Source organism: Genypterus blacodes, unplaced genomic scaffold, assembly GCF_046128005.1.
Source record: "Genypterus blacodes isolate CSIRO-AG114 ecotype Tasmania unplaced genomic scaffold, CSIRO-AGI_Gbla_v1 ptg000027l_1, whole genome shotgun sequence".
NCBI classification, from domain to species: domain Eukaryota; kingdom Metazoa; phylum Chordata; class Actinopteri; order Ophidiiformes; family Ophidiidae; genus Genypterus; species Genypterus blacodes.
Genome location: NW_027466840.1, coordinates 3,361,480 through 3,388,280, shown reverse-complemented (window position 1 = coordinate 3,388,280; position 26,801 = coordinate 3,361,480). Strand labels below are relative to the sequence as shown.

The 26,801-nt window shown below is 41.5% G+C and overlaps 1 protein-coding gene across 2 annotated transcripts in view; it reads right to left on the bottom strand.

Moving 5' to 3' along the window:
- Window positions 1–26,801, bottom strand: part of nrxn2b (neurexin 2b) — a 372,419-nt gene that overhangs the window by 35,263 nt on the left and 310,355 nt on the right. For both annotated transcript variants that reach the window (XM_076143906.1, XM_076143905.1), the window contains one exon: window positions 22,133–22,314. In XM_076143906.1, the coding sequence (XP_076000021.1) occupies window positions 22,133–22,314 (182 nt within the window). The remainder of the gene's footprint in view (window positions 1–22,132; window positions 22,315–26,801) is intronic.

Below are 26,801 nucleotides of genomic sequence, written 5' to 3'. Positions count from 1 at the left end.
GACTTTCAGGGGACAGTCAGTGCCTTCACACACCCAGCCCACACGCGTGTTCTCTATTGTCTTCTCTAACACTACCCTCCTGTTTTTCCTCCCTTTTCTCAATTTCTAATATATCTGACATCAGCTTTTCAACTCCCAAGAGGCTCATTACTGTGCTGAATGGTGATGCTAACATAGCTTTTGTAGAGTTCTGATCCACATGTATCTTATGTGTACATACAAGAGACTTTGATATCAAACTGCTAAGGGCCTGCTGGAAAAAGCTGCATCAACTCAAAAAAAAAAGCCAGCATGCTTTTAGTCAGCAAACTGTGAAATCAAATTGCTGAGTCATGGAATATTGTGCTTAATCTGTCTACTGTTGAGCCCATTTGTAAAGTTATAATCCCTTCTGACATTGTATGAGTTCATTCTGCAGCAGTTTGACCATTACATTACTTGGTCTGACAGGATGTTGTTGTACTTTTTTGCAACATCAGATACTTGCCAATACTGGATTACTAGTTATTATTATTCATACATACATCACCTTACAACTAATATGGTGTGTTTGATAGGAAGCTGGCTGGTTTAGCCTAAGCCTAATGAGAGCATTCATAGTTCATACAGTGTGGGAGTCAAGATTTTTTAATGATATTTACAGTGGAACCCCCTCGGAAGCTGGCTTCCTGTAGTTGATCCAGAGGCAATAGCAATCTATTGAATGACAGATTTGAAATCAGCTGCAAAGCTGTTGTTTTCCTTTAAACTTTTCAGGTAACTTTAGTTATTATATTTGCAATGATGCTTTTTGACCTTCCGGCAGCTCTAAGTGACATCTGGTTACACCACTTACCCACTGTAATTGATTAAATTATTATTACTAACACTATGTACTATCTGATTAATGTATGGTATGTACCGAGGACTCTTGCAAATTATAAAATAATGTTTTGTTGGATGATTCCTCTGATAGTTTGCTAACATTCTCTTAATATCTCAGCTGTTTTTGTTGTCCCTGTTATCCCGATACCTCTCTTCTTCATGTGTGCCTCTCCTTTTACATCCCTCGTGTTCCCTCTCTTTTTGCCTTTCTGTAGGCATGGTGAAGGCCCAGCGGAGAAGAACAGCTGCTGAGCACACAGGCTAATATTTGCTCGACTCTACACTGAGCACAGATAAACAGTCTCTTTTTCTGTCCCTGGCTGTCGTTGTCCTTTCGTCCCTTTTCTATGGGAGAGCTGACTGTGGGTTACCTGTGGGCACATCTGTAGTTTGGTAGTCAATATTATATTAAAATAACCAAATATTTTATTGTTTGTGTTTGATTGTGGGTCAAAAACAGACAAATACAAATACAGTACACAAATGTTGTATGTAATCACCTAATGTATTGATTATGCTGGAATTGCTTAAAACAGTCATGCATGGTGCTTCTGTTGTTTGTCCTTACTTGCCAAAATAAAGAATGTCTTCATAAATGTAGCACCAAAAGCATCTAGGCTGCCTCCAGAAGTGAACACCAATGTGTGTTTTTGTTTGTTTACAATGTTGTTCTCAAAAGCCTCTCCTCTCATCCGGGTGCATACAGCACAGCACAGCACAGCACGCCAGGGTGAAGATCTAATTCCTGGGTGAGAGCACACAAGATGCAAACTGACAATATGACAGGTTGGTGTCTCTCTTACACACAGAGACAGAGTCCTCCACAATCTGCTTCTCCACCTCCAGTATCTTAGTTATTCCTTTGTTAGACAGCTTTCCCAAAAACAAGTGCAGCACACTCACTTTTCCTTTCCTTCTCTTTGCTTTTTTACCATTCTTTACAAAAATAACATTATTATTAACAAGCATTGCCTGTGTAATTTCTCATCAGTTGCCCGTTTCCTCTCCAATTTCTCCAGTGACTACTCCCACCCCAACCTTACTATAATAATTAAACATAAAAAATAAATGCATAAATATCCTCTGTTGAAATGATAAAAACCAAATCTGCTAATTTTTACCAAAAACATTGCACGTGGTTTGAGTGTGTGTGTGTGTGTGGGTGGCCAGATGCCAGATGTGACCAAGCACCACCAGCGGGTGATAAACTTCACTGTCACACCAAATGCAGGTGCTCTTCCCTCTAGCTATGTCATCATGGCAACCTGCTGTGCCCGCTCAGACTGCCGTGGGCCGTGGCCGTCCACCGTAATGAATCATAAACCAATGAAATCGAACACAGGGACTGCAACTTACAATTTGTTTAGCCTGTGTTTTTGTATGGTTTTGCTGGAGGCATTTTTAATTTTTTAATATTGGCATGCAGCTCTCCATTAACATTCCAGGTATTCACAGTAGAAATCTGAAGAAGAGTTTGAATATATTGTCTAAATATTAAACACTGCAGATAAGTTTTGCAATTTTTTCCACACGGAAACCCCTAGCAACATATATCCTGTGCTAGTTAGTTTGGACTTCTGTTGCAGTTCTGTGTGCTTGTGGGCTTGTGAATTGTGTGTCAGAAGGCATGCTGCTGGAACTAAGTCAGCGGAACTGTTCACACATATGCACATTTGTCATGTGTGTGGGCAGACTGTCAGCAGACTGAACCAAATGCTGAAGGGATGGAGGCACAGATGAGGTCATATCCCTCTAGACTCTGGCATCTACTCTGCCCTCCTTGTATCACCTATGGGACGGCTGGAAGAAGAAAAAGGCCCCTTCCCGCTGTGTGGACAAACACAGACAGATGGACACATGCACACACAGAGACAAACACACAGACACTGAGGAATGAACATGTACTATTGAATGACTTCATGAAATGAAGTAGTACCCAGCTCAGACAGCTGCCTGGTCAAGAGGACAGTATATACGTAAGTGTGTGTGTGTGTGTGTGTGTGTGTGTGTGTGTGTTTGTATACTGTATGTGAGAAGGAACTACACAAAGAGAGAGGATTTATGGGCCTGTGTTGTTGGTTATTTACAGGCATTGCTCTGCTCTATTTACAGTCCATAACTGTGGACCATTGGCCTTGTTAAGCACTGCTGAGCCAGAACCACTTACTGTACTGTTGGAGCCTGTGTGTGTGTGTGTGTGTGTGTGTGTGTGTGTGTGTGTGTGTGTGTGTGTGTGTGTACTGTATGCAGTACATGTGCACTGCACCCACCCAGCTTGCAGCTACATGGCGCTCCCCACAGTAAATCCAAGGTGATTTAAAGTGAGCTCTTATTTACTCTCTCTCCTTAAACATGCCACCCGCATGGGCACACATCTATGAGGCCTGAGATAAACATTTGCTGTACCTACTGACTTTAGCACTGGGAATAAGGAGGGTGGGTGGAGGGAGGACATGGGAAGGAGAAAGGAGAAACAGCTGAATGGTATGGAAGAGAAAGCAATGGAAGTTTTAAAAAAGGCTGCTTTCTACAGTTTCTATAGTTCAGAACCTCTGAACATGGAACATGGAAACATATGAGTAATTGAATTAGAGCTCCTATTGAATACCATATATCATACAATGTGAATCTGTCTAATGTACATCTATGCTAATGCACATAGGGCACGCCTGGACAATAAAGTGGTGACTGTTGAGTGTGCGTGGCATTTAAATACAAAGCCGAGGTGCCCCTGAGCAAGGCACCGAACCCTCATTTGCTCCCCCCCATGCGAAGGGTGGTAGTGTAATGTAATGTAAGTCGCTTTGGATAAAAGCGTCTGCCAAATGCTCGTAATGTAATGTAATGTAATGTAATTAATGGCAATAAAGAAATAACTCTCAATGTGAACTTTGTTTTATCAATGGACGGTAGGAAAATAGAGAAATAAACACAAAATGGATCCCACAGGAATTACAAACTGGATTTGAATATATATGGTAAGAGTGTGTATGGTTTTGTTTCTGTGTGTGAACAAGAAAAGGCAGAATAGACACAGCATGGGCAAAGAAAACAAGGGTATTGGACCATAAACAGAGCCAAAGCATAATAAAGAGAAAGGAACAGAGGCGAATGCAGGGAGACATGTTGTTGAGTATAATGTCATAACGACATGTATCCACTGCTTGTTAGTTGACTGTGGCTCTCTTTCTCATTAATCCATTTCTTATTTACAGAGCAGACAGAATTGCAGAGCTGCTTCTCCCTAACTTCTCCTAATGAGCATCCTCCTCTTCTTCTTCTTCTCAGTCAGTTCATCAGTAAGTCCACCTTCGTCTTTCTCAATAGTTGCAAAGTTATGAAAAGCTGAAAAAATAAAATGCTAATGGAGTGCATTTCTATCACTTTGGTTGGTGCTGATAAATATTTCCCGAATGTCATCTGTGGGAGGAAATTTGTCTTTGCAACCATACTTTATTCTGTCTGAAGACTAAATAAAAATGCACTTGGAAGTATAACCTAATGGAGCACTAGCAGCTGTAGTAAACACTTCTTTATACCTTAACCGCCATCATATTTCCCACTCGACTGAATATGGCTGATGTTGAAAACATTTATTTGAAATTTGCCATATGTATCCCACTCATTGATTTCTTATATTGGCAAATCAAAATGGACATAACTAAGGCTCTAAAATAGGTCTTTTAACCTCTCCCCCCTTCCTGCTCACTGCCTCTGTTTCTGGTTTCCTGTAGTTTCTCTCCCTTTGCATTGCAAGCATGATATCATAATTCATACCCTGCCTTGATGTACATCTGCCTTGAAACCAAGCACAGACATTCTTTAATTTTCTATTCTATGTCTGGGTATTTTAAGGGGATCTGCACCAGAGGCCTGAATGCATATTGTTTTTGAGGGCTTTGTTGCATCAGTGTGCAGTATATGATTCATTTGATCCAACAAACACAGAATTCCTTATATTATTGTATTATTATCATTGTGTGTAGGAAGCCTGTGGTTGTCTGTCACTTAGTTGTGGCGATGATACAAAGTGAAAGATTGATTACCTTCAAAGCAGCAGATTTGGTTGAGAGGTATGAGTCGGAATGCTTCATTGAAAGTTGTTTACATGAAGCTCATTATACGCATACATGTTGAATGGTTGGCTGTTCTGCTCTGCTTGTGAAGACATTGACTTTCACAGACTGGCACACAGAGACAATGGAACAGGAACAGACGAAAAAAGAAAACATTGATCGCCCCTCCTGCTTTAAATCTCCAGTATCTGAATGGCAAATTAAGCAAGCCATGAATACTAAAAGCACCCAACCACACACACAAACAAGCATGTGCTCATCACGAGAACAGTGTAATGACACGTAACAGAGTGCAACCTGCTACCTGTAGAAGCCAACACATAGACACTCAGCTGAGGCTTGTTCTGCAAGAGCTAAACAGTGAGGCAATGACGACAAGCATTATATGAATGAAATAACAAACCCCACTGTTACTTTTGCTCTTGTGATCTTGCTTCAGAGATAATGACAAATGTTGGGTCAGCGAGAGATCAGAGGTGCCTGTGTGGACGCACCTCTGATCTCTCTGTGTATGTGTTACATAAAAGGGATGCTTCTCTTATCTCTCTGTGGAGATTAAAGTGCATGAGCAAGCCTTGGGGATCGGATTCCCCATATCAAACACTATCATCAATCACTGGCCTCAGACACTGAGCTCTCTATTACTCAAACATCCTCTCATATTAAAGAGAAAGCAATCTAACTAATCTAAAAGGCCTCAGATAGCTCACAGATTTGACAGAAAGCAAAAATTGGATCCCTCTCTCTCTGTCTCTTGCTCTCTTACCATGGTTCCCTCATGGTAAGATGGTCCAGGGTTCGATTTTGTGTCCTTTAACATATTATTAGAACAGACAGTCAGTATTAAGTGCCCCGCTAGTTTTGCTAATGTGAATTTTGGACAGTTCTGTAATGATCTCCACAACTGTTATGACCATTGGAAGACTAATGAGCAGTTATACAGAGGAAGATTTGGTGTCAGCATACCACCCACTACCTCCTACCTCCCATGATCACACGGAACTACTTCTGCCATGCTGTTCTCTACTGTGATTAGATGTGTTTTGCGCATCTTTGTAGTTGTGCTGTTGCTCTTAATTACCACCAGGTGTAAGTGCACTGTAAGGAGATGTTGTGTGTATGTGTGAGCGCATGTGTAGGTGTATGCAGCAGTGGAAAGCCTGTCTATAAACAATACCTCCAGAAAGTTCGCACAGTGAGTTCTAGGCCAGAGTATGCCAAGCTAGCTAAAAGGAACACATTGCTTGAACAAACCCCATAATTGAACCGAAACTACAGATTGCAGGAGCTAAGAGGGAAATGTCCTGGGCTGCTGCTGTTACAGATAAAAGTATAACAATGGACAGAATTGCTCCCAATACTTTCATTAAGGTACTTTCTGTTTACACGCGCAGGTTTTTAATTTTAATACTTATTAGGGACAGCTTACGGCTTGTAATTATAAATGAAAGATGTTCTGTAGAGCGTGTGCCCGACAAGCAGCTTCACAAAAATGCCAAAGCACCAAGCTGTCTGTCACCAGCGGTGGAATTAAGGGCCCAACTTCAGCAGAATTTAATGTCGATGCTGATATCGCACAAGCCTGCAAGCACTTTTTCCGACTGTCCTATGTATTCTTAGATGGGATTGTAATATGGATCATGGAACATTAGCCAATTATTTTCCTACATAGTATCAAAGTAAAGTAAGGCACTGTGCATTTTGTCAGCAGACATTAAAGGAAGTTTTTTGCTGCCACTTCTCTGAGAGAGATATGTCAGTGCAGCCTCAGTGGCGATTAAAAGGCACTTAAATGTGTTTTGTCTGTATTATGATTCTCCCGAGGAGCCCAGGTCTGCTGATAAATGAACAGCCACCTGGGAAATATTGAAACCGATGGGCGACATTTGGGCTCCATTATTCTCAATAAAAGGCAGGTCAATACACCCTCTCCTCCTCCCACCCCGCTCCATGTGTCATTAAAAGAGCCTTTGTGAACGGCGTCGGGGAACATCATTAGCTCGTAGATGAAAGTGAGGTCGTGGTGTCCTGAGAGAAACGCAACGATGAGCCTCTGAGAATGACGCTCAGGAGATATAAGAGACTCGGGATTTACTTTTGAGTGAGAGCTTTGTGTATTGCACGTGTGTCTGTATACAAATTGATCTTTCGGGATTTTGCCAGGAGTTATTGTTCTTTCTTGTCAGTTTTTGTGTGAATTACTATCTCTCTTTCATAACATATTACTGTCAGTACACTCGTTTAGTAACACATACTTATATGCTTGACATGAAGAAGTGGCAAAATTCCAAGATTGTACACACATTGGTTCACTGTGCATCATCAGTTTTGCTGATGTTCCTCCGCCCCCCTATGTCAGCAGTGGTGACTTATATTTTCTCCACAGCCGTGCTCATTCTGCTGTGGCAGGAGATTGGAGTCCTGACCCAATGTCTTGAAGATGCTCTCCATCTCATACTGGCATCTGAGAAACAGTAATGAAAGCATTTGAGGTCTTCATCAGAGACCTCTTCCCCTCCCCCCTGTGTTCTGTTTTGCTTTTTCCTCTTTCTTCCTTCTCCTTCAACTGCATCTCGCTTTATCCTGACATCCTGTCAGTGTCATCCTCGGCAATGGAACGGCCCATCTTGCCAAAGCGTTCAAAGCGGTTGCTGTGTGATTGAAAAGTGATGGAGTGTGCTACTGATAGCAGAACACGCTGTACTCTACTCATGTACACTCATATTGTACTGGGGAGTGTTTTCCAGTTGTGGCTTTCGACCTTCACTCACTTACTGTACTATAAATTACCAGACAACAGATGTGCACATCCACTGTTGAGGTATAAGATGAGGGTTTTGAGAACTCCCTGGACACACAATGTGTATAATACATCATTCTTCAGACATTAATCTAGGCAGGGTCTGACATTATGCACAAAGGAGCTTAACTGCTTTCTTTAGCTCAGAAGAATCCTCTCTGCAGTGAATAGAATTTCCCTACATGTATTACACTAATAAAGTGGCAGCTTAGCATTTACAGAAGACAGATCACCGAAATCCCATTAATCTGACATTCTCTGGCATCCTCCATGTTACTCTGGAGCTTAGAGTTTGTGGTTCAGGACTCAATGTCTTGGCTCAAAGGCAGACAGTAGCTGGACGTTGGTCAATCCCACCAAAGCTGTAACCTTGGTTTTGTGGTCTGTGCAAAGAATCCACTCAAGTGGTGCCCCCTAATGGGCATAATGTGTTTCCTTTATCACTTCCCTTCAGATATTCAGTGCACACATTTTGTTACCTAAAGTTCTTGTCCAGAGTGGCAACAAAAGTACAGTTTCATTGCTATAATGAATATTATGATGATTTTAAGAATGTAACGTTGAAATCATTGTTGGCATACACTGTGTCCAAACTAACTGGGAGAAAACAATGATCTAATTTAAAAACGTGGCTGAATTTGTCATGATCCTTTGTTTTAGTGTCTTTATTCATTTCCTGTTTTATTTGTTGATTTGAACGTATCTTGTGGATTCCCAAATAAAACTGCAGGGCTGGGGGGTGGTGAAGGTTGTGTAGACAGAAAGAAGCACACAAAGATGAAAAGGTATGGGTTTGGTTGGGCTAACAGTTAGGGAAATGTAATTTTTAAGGAAATGAACCTTCCAAAAATCTGTTCTTTTTCACACAAGACCATCTAACCTACACATGTGTTGGAGAGCAAATTCTGCCTCATACATTCCTCAACATCGACTTCATTCCTTTATCTAAATCTCAATGCCTCTCCACTTATCTCTGGCTACTGTCCGTGTGCCTAAATGCAGCTCTTTCATCTTTAATCTGTCAGATCAGTTACGCGCTGGTCCCACAACACACAACTCCTCAAAATAAAAAAGTACGAAAGTCTCCCAAATCTGTGGAGATGAGTGGATAAAGATTGGCAGGCCTAACTAATGGGATAGAACTTGTGTCCTAGATTAGGATGTTTTTTCCCCCACTCTGCTGTTTGTTGGAGCCACAAAAAACAACTTCCACGGAGATCCCAGTGATCTAAAGTCAAGACCATCCTGCACGAATCAACCTGACTTCAGAACATGGCAACGGGAATGTGGAAATAGAGCAAAAATGAAAATATTGATAAAATATCATCGAGATATGTTCCGCCGGAGACTCCAAACAAAATGTCATCCATGTGATTTGTTGGATGGTTTTCAGTCTCCTCAACTTTACCCACTTTATCATTTTCAGTCAACAATTTCTGCTCCTAATAACTTAGTGTCAAGTGATGTGTGGTTGAAAAGCCTACCACTTCAACTATGTATGTCATTGAAGCCTACGTGATAGAGAAGGAAAAAAAAATGGATAGAAAATTGAGCATGAAGCACATCCTCTCCGAGGTGCAAAGCCACTTGAGATTTTGATTATCGTCCCAATCAAGCAAACTGCTCTTCAAAGACCTGCTTTGTACTTTCTGACATTAAGTGATGATGGCTTAAAGGAGGGGAGGCGGGGAAAGGTGGGGGGAAGGAGAAAACGAAACATCTTAAGGGAGATAACAATGCATGGTAATGAAGGGAAGCAAATGGAAAAGCGTAGGAAACGTGTTCAGAGACTGTTGAGAGGTTAGAAAACGCACAAGTTCTTGGTGAAAAATGACACTGAGCCACTGATGTGTGTGTGCTGTGTTGTGGTACGATATGTAGAGGGGCGCAAGATGCATTTCAAATGACGTGTGATTGTATGTGACTGCATGTGATTGCATGGAATTTGACGAATAAAGAATCTCAACTCTTAAATCAAATGATAGAGGTGCCAGATGTTTGTGTGGTGAGAGGGAAATGCGCTCCTTTACAAGCTGGGAGGAAATAACTGTGATCACACTGAAATATAGCCTATTTGGCAGCCGAGAGTCAAATTGATGAAAATGACAACAGTGAAAGGTTTGTATTATTTGATTGTAAGACACTGTGGCTGAACTATAACTATTTGAGTGGAACAAGGTTATGTGGGAGATATATAAATGTTTTGTGGAAGCCTAGAGAGGGTGGACGGACGAGAAGTGTGGCATATGGTGCTGGTGACCCAAATTCAAGGGACCCTTTCTGGGTTTTGGCAGTGCACCTGTGCAGCCCAACTATCACAATGTCCTTCAGAAGCACAGGGGCCTTGGTGAGCAAAACAGGCAATATCGCCGTGGAACACTCAATCTGATGTAGAGAGAATGCTTCCCACAGGAGCAGGAGGAAAGGAGGGCTCGGAAAAAGAGGGCAATAAAGCAAAAAAAATAAGGGTGAATGAGAAAGAGGGTGCGTGAAAAGAGATAAGTCACAGAAAAGATGAAGTGCTGGGGGCAGAGGGAGGTATTAATGAAAAAGTAAATCAGTTTTCAGTGAGTGACATCGTTGCTTGACCCCTCTTCAGTCATTATTTATGTATATTAGAGGTGGTGGACTCACCTCCAGCAGCTCTTTCTTGCCATTTCTAATAAGGAGTGTATAAAACTGCAGAGGACAAAATGGCTGTTTGTTTTTACCTTCAGCATGTGAATGCAGCATGAAGCCACAGTAGGCTTCACCTGACAGACATATGTGGAAAATATAAATGGATCTGGATTGACCCTTGTGTTGACTCACTTACACACTATTGTGACAATTAAATAAATAACTTAATTGCTAATAAATGCTAACCTCTACATACACACATTTCCACAAATTATGCAGTCCAGTACACAAGCTAAAATTAGTGGTTGCTGGTTTTTAAATGACATGCACAGAGAGAGGGAATGTGGTATCCAGTCACAAATGGAGAGACATTTTTTTTTAGAATGTTATTAATTTAAAAGGTTATTGGACAAAGCAGCAGTGCTATAGGAGTACAGTGCTACTTTAATATAGAAATACGGTGGATGATTATATCAACGCATCTGATTGCTTGCATGTTTACTGTGTGCAGCAAACATTAACCCAATGCCAAACTCATTGCCACTGAGCTAAATATGGACACTTTTATCTGTTCTCAAAAGGCTTTCCACCATTTGTGAATTAAAGCAAGCTATTCTTAATAAATGATGTCCACTGCTCCACTGGTTTGTGAGGCTGCTGAGAAGAGCTTCATCACGCGTGTAGTTTGTTGGCTAATTACACAGAAGAAGAAGAAGGGGAACAACCCTTTATTCATGAGAAATTCAGCTTCAAACCCATGCATTTATGTTACATGCAGTTACACACAATGCAATTACGCACATCTGAAGTTCACGCCCCCCCCCTCCTACACACACACATATGCACCAGAGGGCAGTCTGAACCGCAGGGCAGCCAGCAGCCAGCGCCTGTGGAGCAGCTGGCAACTCTGCAGCAGCCAGCATGTGGACCACCCTGTGGAGCGGCCAATCCACCCTGCCAGACCGGCTAGCCTCCGGTTCCCCTAAGGACTCAGCTACTGCCGCGCCTGTCCAAAACCAGGACTTCTAGGCCGGCCAGTAGGATGATGCGCACTACAAGCTCTCCTGGAAGAAATAAATGATTGTCTGCTTCTTAAACCACAACACATCCACGTCTGTGCATGTAGATGTCCGACAGGGGCAAAAATACACACCCCTGCACATACATACACACACAGGGATAAATGTGGACATATACACATGCCCACAACACAAGCCTCCTGACAGCTCCTGTTAAACAATGTGTTTTATCTGAGGTGGCAGCGGTGAAGTTGCAGCCCAAGGCTCATTTATTTAAGCTGGGGAATAATGAATTCTTTGTGGCATCTCATTTTCCCATCACTATTAATCTGGCATTCTGCAGGTATATACAGAGCAATCCATACAGATGGGGCCTCAAGACGAGTGGCTCACAAATCCAGATGCTTTACCCATGACAGATTTACACCAATTCACCCCGAGGATGCTAATTGTAGATGAGTTTTACAGTCTCCCTGAAGTATAACCAAGCTGTTAAAAATAATGTGCCCAACTACTGCGTATATTACATTAGCTACGACTCAGCACACTCACATTTTCATTATTCACTATTGACACAGGAGAATACCTGCAATCGATTCCCAAGCAAGAACTATTGGAGGAAATCTTTCTGTCACAGCGTGCGCAGAATACACAGACACACACTCCTTGAGCCTATTTGTGCTACAGCTAGATGAAGAAATCATTTACCCTCCGCCGAAAGTGGCTGAGGAGAAAGGTGAGGATTAACTGCAGACCAATTACAGAGTTGGCTAAACCCTGTCTCACTGGAAGAAGTGTGTGGCGTGGCCCATGGTTTTTTAATTTGCATTAAGTTGAGGATCTTTAGAGGAAAGTCAACAAAAACACCAAAGGAAGGGTAAATGAGGGGGCTGGAAGTTGGAAGAAGGAGGGACAGACATAAGTTAACGCAGATTGGTCAATAAAGGGTTTTAGAAGGCTGCCAACCAGGCTGATATCTTTAAGAAGATCATAGATGTAATCCTTTGCTGATATTCCATATGTCTCAAGTCAAAGTAGGATAGTATTAAACATTTTCCCTCAAGATTCTATTTCTGCAAAGCAAAGAAATCCTAAAATAAATAATTTAGGCCATCAGGTAATGCTAAACTCCCAGAACACATGAAATCTTGAGGGTTAGTCGAGGTTTTGCAGACTTCTATAGTCACATTAGACAATAATAAGAGCTAAGCCGTGCATCATGATGATCAATGATCTTTGCTTAGGAGGCTGATTGGGGCAATGTGTGTGAGTGTGTCTGTATTTTTGTAACCTGTGCTAGATTCCACCTGCCAGAGTTTGTTTACATCATGCCACTCTCAAAGACAGGTAAGATCCTCACTTGTGACAGTCCAGTGGGCTCATATTTAGGTCAAACAGCATTTTGATGCATGTGGGAGTGGCACAGAGCAGCCCAGCTCTCACTGGAGAGAGGCCGTCCCTTATTAGACTCAGCTGAGCACAACAGGCGTGACATTGTGGTGATCCCATCAGAATAAGAGTCGGCTCGACTCTCTTGACATTTCTATAGCATTATAATATAAATGTTATAATTAAAACCTGCGTTAACGTCTTGCCATTGTTGTCCTCATATAAAAAGACAAAGTGGAATGGAGAGATGAGAGCAGAATCTAAACGTGAGTTCGTCTATCATTCATCTCACCCTCTCTCTTTGTCCGTCTGTCTGACAATCATCTCTCTCTCTCTCTCTCTCTCTCTCTCTCTCTCCCTCTCTCTCTCTCAGCAGTTGTTAGGCTAACAGAGAATTGGGGCAATTATCTCTCATTTGTCTCTCAACCAACCTGTCAAGCCAGATGGCTGCCCACCTACAGCCCAGGTGTATTCCTGTTAAAGGGAAGAACCTGCTGCTGTCGCCAAAACCTGCTGCTGTCGCCCAAGTGCTTGCTCAAGGGGGAATGTTGGGTCTCTTTAAATGCTGTGCTGCTCCCCACCCCTCGGTTCCCAGAGTGTGATCTATCTGTCAAGATTTTTTTCTCCCTTAACTGGCCAATTAGGCCAAGTTAGCGATGATTTCTCTCCTCTCGCTCTCTTCTCTCATATGTCAAAGCCATTGTGGATAATGGCTACCTTTTCTCTCTCGTCTCAGCAAACATGTCACCAGGATTCCTTTGTATGCTGTTTGTGTTTCACATTCTCAAGTTTGAAAAAATGGTTTGTTTCAATTGAATATACAGATCAAACTCCAAGGATCACCACTGGATATGGTGCAACCTCAAAGCTGGAGTGGTTCCCTTCAGATAGGATGCCTATCGTACTGAATTTGTAAAGAAGACACTATGTCCGCACTCATCTACTATTGTGACATCATGAGAGGCTGTTCCTCGGGATGTCAGGGTCAGGCAGTGCACCGATATCAAAAATTACAGTACATGTTGATCAGCTAACAGGTGGGATTTGATCGAATGGAAAGTTATTACTGACGCCTTAAATGTTTGCCGTATAACTGCCAGAATTAACAGCTAAGGGACACAAGTGTAAACCATCCATCCATCCATCCATCCAACCATCATCTATCACCGCTTATCTATCAGTGGGTCACAGGGTCGCTGGAGCCAATCCCAGCTGTCAATGGGCGAGGGCGGGGTTCACCCTGGACAGGTCGACCGTCCATCGCAGGGCACACAGACACACAAACACATTAAAACTCCATTTGCCCTTTTCTAATTATCGGGACTGCCAGCTTTGTTAACTATACCCCATCTGTCACGTATGTATGGATTGTACCCCAGCTGAATGAGGAAGGATAGCGTGGAAATGTAAACTGGAAAGCAGTTGGAGCAGATTCATTTGTCAACAGATTCATTTTTTCAATGCACATGACTGCGGTGTGGCTCCTCTTCCATTTATCATTGATAAAGCCTTCGTAATGCGGATCGTGAGTCGAATGCGCCTTATGGAATTAGAGGAGAAGCTAATATCTAACAGGCATGTGGATTTAGCTGATTACTCTTGGAAGATGTCCAACCTGCAAGCCTTTTTCTCCACAAGCTGCCTTTTGCAACGGAGACTAAAAAGCTTGATCTGTAGCTGCCTTAATATACTCCTCTCTCCCAACCAAGATCTCAGCTCTTCACCCAACATTGTTGTCCTCAATACTTCAAAGATTTTGGTATCAATTTAGGAAACACCCACAAACAACGGATCTCCCCTTGGTCCAGTCCGTAACAACCACCTGTCCCCCCTCATTCTTGGACTCTTCCTTTTTAGTATGGTTTCACAAAGGCATACAACGTTTCCTTGATCTATATTCTGATGGTAGTTTTAACAGCTTCTCTGGTCTGTCAACACAACACAGATTGCCTCCAAACCAATTTTTTGTGTAACTCCAAATCAGACACTTGACCGCTAAAGATTTCCAAAACTTCCCTTGCTCTCCTTCTCAACTAATGTGGGAAGACCTGCTTACATTCAGGACACCACTAATGATCATTGAGAGGACTACGAGGGTAACCTGGTGCTGAAGGTGTACAAGGTGTTGCGGTTTCTTGCATCTGCTTGTCCCAAATCCAACCGCAATAACTTGCTGTTTAGTTTTGGCAGCTAATACATGAATGATGAACTTTAGTGTTCTGCTTCCTGCTTCTCCATGTAAATTGTGCATAATATCATGACACCAATCTTTCAATCACTTATGAAAGACGGCTCCCTTGTGGACCGACTTCCCCTAAGAAAAGGAAAAGGAGTGTGCGAGCAACTTCTGTTCAGAGAGAATCAAAGAGCAAAGGAATCATCTTAATTCTTGTTTCAGTCGTCCCTGAATATTCTTGAGTGGAAGAAAACTAACACAGTTCTCCTGTTTTGTTGATCTCCCCGGGCCACTGTCAATCTTGTGAATTCTAGTTAAGGAAAACCAAGGGCCTTTTCTGTTTTGTTTGCTGAAGCCATTTGCAATGTGGCTGCTTGTGACCCCTTCAAGCTGAAAAACGGAGATGCTGAACAGCAGCTGAAACAAATCAAAACGACTGAGCACAATCATTTCTTTCTTCTCTCCCAACCCTCCTCCTCCATCTCTAACCAAATTCAACACTAATGCCGAGAGCAGCACTGAATACACTAAAGAGCCTACTGTCTGTCAGTGAATATGTACTTTCTCACAACCCAAATGGCACACACACTGTTATAGGAAAACGGGATTGAGTGAGAGCAGAAAGCTGCAAAATGGCTGACGATTTCATGGTGGCACATTTTAATGCAAAATTTAAAAATAAAGACTATAATGTCTCTATATGAGTCCATACAATTGCCCTTTGCAGTAAAAGCCATTTGGACTACACCAAAAGTCATCTCACATTCCATCCAGAACTTATTTAAGGACACACTAGTTCAAGTCCACAATTATATGAACAACAAATACAAACAATTAACCATAACTTGCTGTGGTGTGTTACATATTTGATACTTGCCACGGTGTCCAACATAATTGTGTAACATAATCAGCTGAAGTTGTTATGATTATGGGACAAATCAGCTTGAGTGAACATTACAATCATCATTTGACACATTGCTTACTTCACACACTTAAAGTGCCAGCGCTGGCATTTCAACGGTAATTTATTAAGTGAGTAAATCCAAATGAATTACTAAGGCAGCATTTGTTTGTGAGCTACGTTCCAGCCGTACCAGCCCCTAAGCACAACCACTGAAATTATTAATATTAGATTTAGAATGGTTATTAGCAATAGACTGAATGGAGGGAATGTTTATCTGTTCCAGTTCAGGGCAACCTAGTGTGAGCTACCCAGGATGAAGCCTTTGAGGTCTGGGGGAAAAGGGAAAGTAGATTCTGTCCTCTTCTAGCTTATATCCTGTCACCACTCTACCCATAGGGAGAATTAATGAGTGATGCAAAAGGGAAGGATTCATCGATATGCTGTCACGTTCTTGCTGACTGAGAGGAGAGACCCTGCCAAACCCATCAGGCCCTGATCTCATTACAGACGGCGGCCCACGCTCCCTTTTGCCAGGCAGCTGCATTCATCAAAGCAATGCCTCCGTTTCACTCTCAATTGTTGTCAAAGTGTTTTGCTTTTCCCCTGTGACAAGATGGAGAGTAGTTTGTAGAAGTGACCCATTTAAAAGTAGGAAAGGTGGGGTGTGTGGTGATGAATAAGGAAACAACAAAATAATGTGGAGGAGATGTGTGGGGTTGCCCTTGTAAAGTTTAAATATGTATATGCTGTGTGAATGTGTGTGTAGTAAATAATTGTGCAAGTAGAATATGAAAGTGTTTTCATATTTCAAGCCGTGGCTTCCTGCCGTTTCTGTTTCAATGTACTTCATATTGCCTTTTCTGCCTCAGGGTCTAGGTTCTCTTTTCTCTCTCTCCCTCTGGCTCTCTGCCTCTGTTCGAAAAAAGTTAAACAACAACAATTATAATAATTATACAACCTTCTTTCCTTTTCTCTCTCTCCTTTTCGCCCTTTTTCTGTGTGTTGTTACTAGGGGTGGAGAGTCAAGGATGCCTCTTTGTCTCCTCGACAGTTTTATCCGCATCACCTTCTACCTTTCTCTGACGCCAGCATCACTCAGCTCCCAGTGCAGCCTGAATACACACTCCATCCTGTTCTCACCGCTCATTTCATCCCCGATGATGTCACATATCAGTTCACATTATTTAATCATAATTCAAAGGTCGCTGGTGTAATTCCTCAAAATATGGATGGATTGAACCACGACACCTAGCTCATAATGCTGGGGTTACCTTTAAGTCACCGCTAGTCATTTTCAGTATTCACACATGCAAATATTGGATGGGTTAATGCAGTCTGGTGCTTTTTCTTTTGTGCTTATTCACAACATGCCACGGTCGTGCTGGGTTAGAAGGGGCAAGACAGTGTCCAGCAGGTGGCGGTAATGCAACAGCAGGGACCATCAAAAACTCAACAGCAGAAGAAGAAACATGACGGCGGACGAGCTGTTTCTGCTCAGTGCTGTTGTTATTATAATGTGTGATCATGGAAATTTCATCAATAAGTGAACATTTCAGCCAATTGTGTGCTGCTCTACTTTTGCTCAATCAGCCCACACAAGAAAGGGCTTCTTTTCTTCTCCTCTCTCTCTTCTTCTCTCTGCACCGGTTCAAAGTAGGCAGCTGTGGTGAGAGATCCCAAACGGGCAATCACAGGCAACTCTTATTTAATGCTTTGAACCGGGGCTGGACAGCCATTGGAGAGGTACTTGGGGAGGCCCAGAGTATGGTGTGGACAGGCCTATAACTGCGGATAAAACACTTCCCACAGAGCAATAGTGTTACTCATCAGCTGTAAACGTAATGACCGTAAAATGTGACCAGCACCTTTGTGAAACACAATTAACACAGACACAATGACAAAGGAAATTACTAAAAAAGTAGAAAAGGATAGATCCTCATTTATCCCTCACTATGCATCACAAGTATCTACATCTGCTGCTCTATTTTGTGATTTTATTGTGTTAAATGAAGAAATATTCCTATCTAACGAATTGAAGTTCTTCACAAAGATATTATTTGTACTGATCACTGATCGGTCACAAAATGGAGCAGTAAATGCTTTGTGAGACCCATCCAGAAAAAAACACATTCACACAAGCATTCCATTCCATCTCAATGCTTCTGGACATTTACAGACAACATCACTAACCCAACAGTGTTTGCACACTTGGGAGCTTGACTGTAGTGCAATGCAGTGTATCACCTGAGTCTACTAACAGGGAGAACAGAGCACGGAAAGAGAAAATGCTTCTAGCGCCTCATAACAAAAAAATGCAATGGTCTCTTCCATATGGCCCTGGAGTTGCCAATGTTTCACACAAAGAGAGAAACTGATGATGTGCTTTGGTAAATGGCTCTTAGAAAACAGATCTAACACAGATTCTATTGTACAACTTGAACCTTCACACTTCCGAGTGAGCCAAGTCCAAAGATGTAGGAGTGTGTGTCCTCTTGACTTAAAGAAGGTTTCATTCTAAGATGGCAACCTTTTAGTTAGGTTATCTCTGCTGATGACAGTATGTAATAACAGCACTTTCAATCAGCATTTGATTAAAGGTTAAATCTTAACGCCTCAAACTGCTGTATCAAGTGATTTTAAACCAGAACTTACAAAGGCAATGGCAGCAACAATCCTGAGACACAGAGGAAGACACTGGGCCATTTCCTGCACATACAAACTATATAGATTACAACATAGTAAAAAAAATGAACACGATGTCCTGGCAAATGTTTGGACTCGAAACATTCAGCTGTACTTCAAAGATTTACAAGAAGAAAAACAAACCAGTGACCGATCACGCCTCCATATTAGACAAGCTACAGCAGGGGTGTCCAAATTACGTCTTCGATATAGATAGAGAATCTAGCTTAAAAGAAACAATTAATGTAACAATGGCAATGGGAATAAAAGGGCTTAATCTACAAAGCACAACACTGCAGGAGAGACCACAAGGGACTTTAGCATGACTCCAGACGCAAAATACACAGGTAGTACACGCTAGCCTGTGTCACTGGGTCATCCTACTCCCAGCAACACAATAAAAGGATATTCCCCTTTGTTTGCGTCGGTTTTCTTCCTCATAAACATGTATGTTGGGTTTCTCCTCTCTGTGCCCTTGACCAAGGCACTGATCTAGAATTGGAGTCTGTCCCCAGGCACCACACAGTGCTTGCCAACTGCTCATGGGTTGAATGCAGAGGATAGATTTCACAGAAGTTGTGTTGTGTCTGATGTGACAAATAAAGGATTGCCAAAGCAAATTCCTTGTAAGTGAAAACCTACTTGGCAATAAAGACAATTCTGATTCTTTCATTCTGTCTTAGTTTGCACATTACCTCATTTCATAATTGGTCTTCCATCTGAAAACTAAAGTATTAACGCACGACTGCTTTTATATTTATATCACAATTCTTTGATGTAAAATCCCAAACCCCAAAAGCACTTCATATTAAAGCTAAACTTTATGTTATTCACTTGGGGTCTCATTTTTAAAACATTGCATTGAATCCAGACTAAATCAATGAGAACGATGAAAATGAAGAAAAGGCATATGCAAAGAAAAAGTCAGATAAGTATATTGTTGTGCTTGCACCTTTGTTCGCACTTTCCCCTTTATAAATCACAACTGAGGTGAAAATGTTTGCACACCAACAAACCTCATATCCCACCCAGTACACTCCCTCTACTACACACTATCAACCAGGGGGTCAAACTCATTTTCATCCCGGGCCACATTAGCATTATGGTTGCCCTTACAATCATTTACATAAATGTTAAAATACATGTCAGCACATTGCTCTGTGTTATTATACCAAAAATCTATAATAAATCGGTACAACATTTGGCTGCATGAACACATACACCTGTACACACACTGAATAGATTGCTGCTCATACAAAGTAGTATTTGTAATTAACTCAAAATAACAAGGGTTTTCATCATCGTGGTCATTTTATCATCCAGTTTACTTGCAAGGTGTGCTGGAGAAACTGATTTCAAGATAATTAACTTGGGTCAATTGGGAAAATCTACAGTAACAAGCCCCTCAAATGAATTGAAATACAAGCTATGTTTTAATTTTAGCTAGGTACGTGGCTTTTTCGGCCAGCTGTGTTGTCCGATTGCCTCCTAGTTCCTTAACTGGGTCTGCATTGGCGTTTCTTGACAAACATATATTTTTAAAAGTCTGTATCTAGTGTCTGTATCTTCAGCCACAGTGAAGCTAGCTTTCACTGCTGCATCATTTTGGTCTGTAGCTTTTGTTAACATATTCTGCTGCGATGCAGTCTACCCTGTAATTATTGGACAATTTATTGGACAATTTGATGTTTTTGTTGGAGGCAAAATTTAGGATAATTGACATACTGTTTTTTCTCCTTGAAGCACAAACATGTATTTGCTTTCCCATTGTTCATTAAATTGCCTGCCCTGTACAAACATGTTTCTCTTCTTGGACATTTTTCCATTATTTGTAGACCTTTAGTTTAGAGCTTTTGTTAAACGCTGTAGTGGAAACACTGTAATCTAGAGACAGGATGCTGCCGTTCCGCGGGTCACAAAATCAACATGCATTGTGGAAGATTTAGTTGACGGTCACTGTACTCTGAAAAAGCGGCATATACTTTTATTTTATAATTTTTTTTTTATTTCATATGCCCTTTAAGAACCCAAGACCAAAAAAGAGAAAAATATTTGTATACCAGAGCGAATAGGAGATGAGAATATTAGGGAGATTTTGTCTACTGCAGCAGCGGGATAGCATTAAAAAACTTGAATGAAATGATTTCATCTGAATTATTTGAGGAATTTAACATTTTACCCACAAATGGATTGACTATGGACAGGAGCAACTAATAAACTACAGACATTGTGACATAAACATAGACATCAGCTCTGAGCAAAAACTCAGATTTAGAAAACTGCTTTAGAAAGTTTACCACAGGAACGTAGATACTGTTTCCAGTAAGCTCATGGATCAAGACCCAGGTGTTGATCTCAAGGCCACCATCACTGCGCAGTTTTATAGTTTGATTGGATGCACAAGGCCCCCCCGTCAGGTGGGATAATTCAGGTCTGCGGCTCCTGGGTTTTCACATCTAATTTACCTGTACTTTTCTTCTTGGAGAGACAGGCATAAGTAACAGAAAGAAAACACCCACTATGTGCTACCAGGAGTCATTTAGGCAAGCGACTCGGGAGGAACGGCAGCAAATGAAATGTAATTGCAATGGGAGCAGTGGAGCTGCACTGGTGTGTGTGTGTGAGGGAATGAGGGAGTAAATGAAAGACAGAGAAGTGAGGTAGAGAATTAGAGAAGTAAGAGAATGACTGATGAGTTGTGAATCATGCAGGTGAAGCATGTTGCAACGCAATTCTGACACAAAAAGCCACATAATCATTTACTTATTAGAAATTCTACACAATGCGACAATTGACCTAAAATTATTGGAAGAGATTCAAAGGTTACAGGCCAATACAATCTGCAACTTGGTTAATACATTTTTTGACAAATTTTGCTAATAAATAGATGGACAACCCAAAACAGGCGTGCACAGCCTGGGGAAGGTAATTACAGCTGTTTACCTTTTAAAGTCAGCATCATTTGTTATGTCCATCACATTTTCTCACATTAGAGCAGCAATCTTTCATAATCACAGTCATTTTCATTAAGTATCACTGCTGGTAAGAGCATTGAAATCGGTTGTGGGTACGTGGCCTATGTGTTAGCCATTCCCCTGCACTTCTGCTAATTCAGTCATCCCTCCCTCCATTTACAATCATCCATTCCTCTGTCCCTCTCAGTTCACTGAGTACTGGATGAGCAGAGACCTGGGGTCAACCAAAACAACAGTCACCAGGTTTGCTTTTGGCTGGTTATTAACAGGACAACTCAATTTAACTACATAGAAGCTTTGAATGTAATATTGGATCTATTAAGCTGGGACGTGTGAAATGCATTTGAATGATTTCTGATGTCTCTTAATTGCTAGTTCAAGTTATTTTGAGGCGGTGCTTTTAAATCGACCTCTTTCCATGTACGCAGGAAAAGTGGAGATGAGTGGACGATAATAACACATTTGACAGGGGAGGGAAAGCAGATGCTTCTGGGTGACTTTTTAAGAGATTTCTTGAATGGGTTCCTATTTCCGACACGTGACATGTACCACAGTTACCTTTGGAACGAAGCCATTCCCTCCCCACACCCCCAAATACCCCAAAAGACAGAGAAAAAGAATATCTTACTATGTGCAGCTCCAGGTAGTCTCCAAGTCCCTTGGCACTCTCTACCCTGACCAGAATGGCCTCCTTCAGCTGCGTGCTGAAGCCCACTGCCAGCCGATCTGCCCGAGTGCTCGGCCGGTCATTGGGTGGCCAGGTATATGTGATGAGGGCTCCGCCTCTTCCGAAGATGTATGTTGTCCCAGCTGTAAAATACAGAGAGGATGGAGATGTAACAATGTCATTCACAGATATACTGTATAAAAGCCTAGAAAGAGATGTTTTGTTGGTTTGTTTTGTTACACATCATGTTCTGTCCCACAACATAAAAAAACCGGATGTAACTTTCACTGTGTAAAATATGATAACATGGACATGGTAAAAGTAAAGATCCAAATGTAGCAGATACGTATTGCAAAGTACACACTTCACACAACATCACTCCTCAGTCCTTTGAAGGTGTTGTCAGAATGGCGACAATCAGCTTGGAGGTTAGGGCAAGAAGGGCAACAGCGACAAAGAAAAGTAAGATCTCCCACATCAAACAAACTTCACCGACTGCATTCTTTCACTAATGCAACATTGCAAAAATCACGCACATTCAGCACAAAAACCTCTGTCCAGTCTAGGCTGGATTATTGTCATTTATTATTATGCCCAATGTTAATAATAAAAAAATGTAGAACTGTAATTAAGTCTATTGGATCTCGTTCTCTATTTCTATAAACAGTTCATTGTAACATAAACTCATTTGTCTGCATGTCGATAAGACAAGAGGTGGTCAGTGAAGATGGAATGCAATTAAGGAAAGATAGAATCACATTACACACTAAAACAGGGGCAGTGTGGCTATATAATAGTTTTCATGTAAATGCGTTAATCCAACCTAATGAGGAGGACCAATATGGTAAGGGATAAAATCTGGTTTAATTTGGACTTGTAAAAGGAAGGGCAACAACCCACTTTTAATTAATTACTTGAGGTGCGTTTAACAAACATGTTTAACATGATTACAGTTGGGAGTTAGTGAACTGAGGAGGGCTTTTCTTCTCAGGTGAGGATCTGTCTATTTAGTTTGAATTTGGCGTAGCACTAATAACGGCAAGTTTTATTTCATTGATTAAAAGATGCTAGTATCAAAGGATATCTCAATATCTATTTAGTATTTAAGACTTCTTTTTAACCTTTGTTAACGTTGATATGGTACACAACTGGTGAGAGTTTGGACATGACTACGTAAGGACCTGTCCAGTGAAGACTTCATTTGCGAGCAAGTCTCCCCACACTGTGATTATCTTTTCCAATTGGTGGGGCAACGGGGAAGTACCACACTTTGTCCCCCACTTGGAGTTCGTCATAGGATGCCTTTTGGTTATAGTAGGTCTTAGTACACCTTTCTGCATTTTTCTCCAGGTTTTCCTGGGCAAAGGCAAGGGTTTCTGGGTTGTGTTAAAGTCTGTCGTCGCTTTTTTTTGGGATGGTGTGTGTGTGTAGTCTAAAATAAAAAGGGTTAGGGTTAGTAGTAGTAGAATATCTGACTGCTCTTGGTCTTGGTCTCAGTCATGCACAAAGCAAATTTAGGAGGAAAGGAATGGATACATGCAGTAATTACTTGAACAAACACACACAGACCCACACACACTCTGCTACCTGACACTCATTTTCTGACAATCCGCTGGTAGCCATTTGAAATCGGCTGACACAACTCTCCTTCTCTCGCTTCCCCTCTTTCCCTCCTTCCCAGAGGAGCTAAGCCCTCTGCTCGGCTCTTGTTGTTTTCTGGAGGCTGTATTATTTTAGCACTGACTAATTATCGCAGCATGGGCAGCTATAAAGAGATTATGTGCCAATGAAGGGGAAAACAGAGGAGGAAGAAAGACAACAAGAGGGAGAGAGCAAAAATCGAACAAGGATTAGAATGAGTGAATTGTGCATAGTGGGGAAGGCCAGCACCAAACAGAAACAGAAAAAGAGACGGGTTGTGTAGGAAGAGGAGCCATTTCTAAAATGGCTGATAGAGAGGAAAGGGAGCCATGTTGTGACAGATGGAAAAAGAGCCATGTTCAGGATCTGCTCCTCACGCACGCACGCACGCACGCACGCACGCACGCACGCACGCACGCACGCACGCACGCACGCACGCTCAAACAAAAGGATGGAACTGAAGCATATGATGATGTACATTTTATTCTTCAAATTCATTATGTGAAAAAGGATGATCTCTCCCAGGTCTCTTGATTTAGATTAGATCTCTAGATTAGATTAGATCTCTCCCCACCAGGGATCTAATCTAATTTAATCTCTAAAGCAACTGCCGGATCGACTGAAATCTAAGCGATGAACAGTGTGTGCTGGGGAAATACAACTTAATACTAAACACTGGTGAGCACTTTCACTTTAGAATTATATTTCAAAACAGCAACTATTTTTCCTGGGAATCACTTCAGAAACTCAAGACTAAATCAGGGTTGGCGAACCTGCGGCTGACGTGCGGCTCGGCTCCAGCTGGAGTGCGCACTGATTTTTCTCTTGGTGTTCAGAATTTGGCAATACAGTGAAAAAACTGTCCGGTTTTAATGTAATATTTATTCATAGTATTTTGTCATCACGCAATCTGTTGTTCCAATTTTTCAATGCCACCTTGCTCTCCTGTATTTTTGATTTATTACCTGTCACCTCTTCTCTGTGGTGCTTGTGTTGATATTGATGTTATGTTAAACCATTTCATGTCATCGATGGTCTGGTATCAGTGTGGTATCAGTTTTGTTGTGGGTCTTTGAGCTGGACTGGTTAGCCACCCCTCCACTATATCATGATATAATAGAAATACTGTACTACTCGTTCTGATTTCACAATATTGAAATTCAAAGTATGTTATTTAAGTATTAAAGCAGTTTAATTAACTCAACCATGTAATTATCACACTCTGAAAATGTCATTCCACTGTAAACCATATTTGTTCATGTATAAATATGAGGACATAAGTAACAAATTGGGTCTAACTTTATTTGAGATCATTGATCATTACTACCTAAAGCAGCCTACCTACAAATCCTTCTTGCAACATTTGAACAATGTTTTTTAAATAGATATAGAGAAATACTTATTTGCCTAATTTGTTTATCAATCACAAGACTTAGACCAGTAAAAATGGTTATTCCAGTCCTACCCTGACTAATCTAAACACACACCTACACACCCACACACACAGAAATCATCTGAGATGTCTTGCAGAGTTCTTCAGCATCCAATGTCTCATTCTGAGTTCACGTGCCATTTCAATAAATCTCACCTAAGCCCCCATCTGAGTCACACTTGTCAATTTTTCTTTATGTTCAACACATTCACTTCACTGGCATCAGTAACAATATAACAAAGGACATAACCAGTACGCTCATTTTAACAAACAGAAACAGAAACTCATACGCCTGTCTACTGAAATGGGGGTTGACTTTGCCTGCATTGATTTGTCTGGCTGAGATAGAGGCCACCTGCTCCTGTGTGTCCTGTTCTGTGTGTGTGCGTGCGTGCTTGTGTGTGAGTTTGCTTTGCTTTTGTCACCTCTAAATGAGGAGGCAAAGGGGTTGTGGAGTCTGAGAGTGCGCCTCAATGTGTCAGCGTGCTTCCAAGCAACAACACCTGCTGCTTCTGTGGAGGCATAATGCAATCTATACTGCAATATGACGAAGACTAATGGAAAGAGGAGACAGGTACAGACTATGGTGGTTGTACTTTGCATTAATTTCTATGGAAATAAACAAAAGCATGAATGGAAGATGAGTACGTTGTTTTGCCCATTCAAGCACTCATTATAGACTCCTAAATGAAAATAAGAACGTGGGAATCTGTATGATATATCCCTTTTATATCACAGATGTAGTCCTTCAGTTACTGAATACTGTATATGCTAGCTTGCGGTGTGCAGCAAAGTAACAATAAAGTACTGCACATCTGACAAACAAAAACTGTTTTTTCTTATTGAAAACTGTGACTCAAAGCTACTTTGTCATTGACAAACAAAATAACAAAACAAGTAGGGATTATCTGACCTTCACTCTGCCACAGACTAATCAAGCAATCTACCTGCCTGTTATGATAGGAATAATGATAAAGATGGGGATGCTCTGTTTGACCATGAGTGATTCATGGCCCTAAATAGTGTTTTCTTTTTTTCCAATTAGCTCTGGCGCCATCGATCTAACCAATCAATCCTACCTGCAGCGCTAGAGGTGAGAGGAGGGCTAGTGATTTCATAAAAAAACCATCTTCCTGTTATGAATCAAAGCTGTAGTGAAAAAATATATTGATTAAAATTCCCCCCCTCACCCCCGCCCTTCCTTACACATCTTTTCCATACTTAGATAATGGAGCACGCTTTTTAACTGAGATCATCATTTGTCTTCTCTGTGAGGGACCATTGATTTGGGATAGTGGATTCTGGGCCACTTTCATCCAGCATGGGGATAAACAGGTCATATCGGTATAAGCTGACGGCACAATTTTCCATTTTGGTCTGTGGTCAACGTGACAACACCAGTAGCCAAGCCTCCAGGGAGCTAACAACGTGACAAATGCCAGAAAGGTTGAGTACAAAATTACAGCTCTGTAAGGAAAAGGACTTATGGTGGTGATGAAGAAAATTCTCAGGTGGCAATAAGCCTCAAGGCACGGCTACATTGTATAGGTACATACA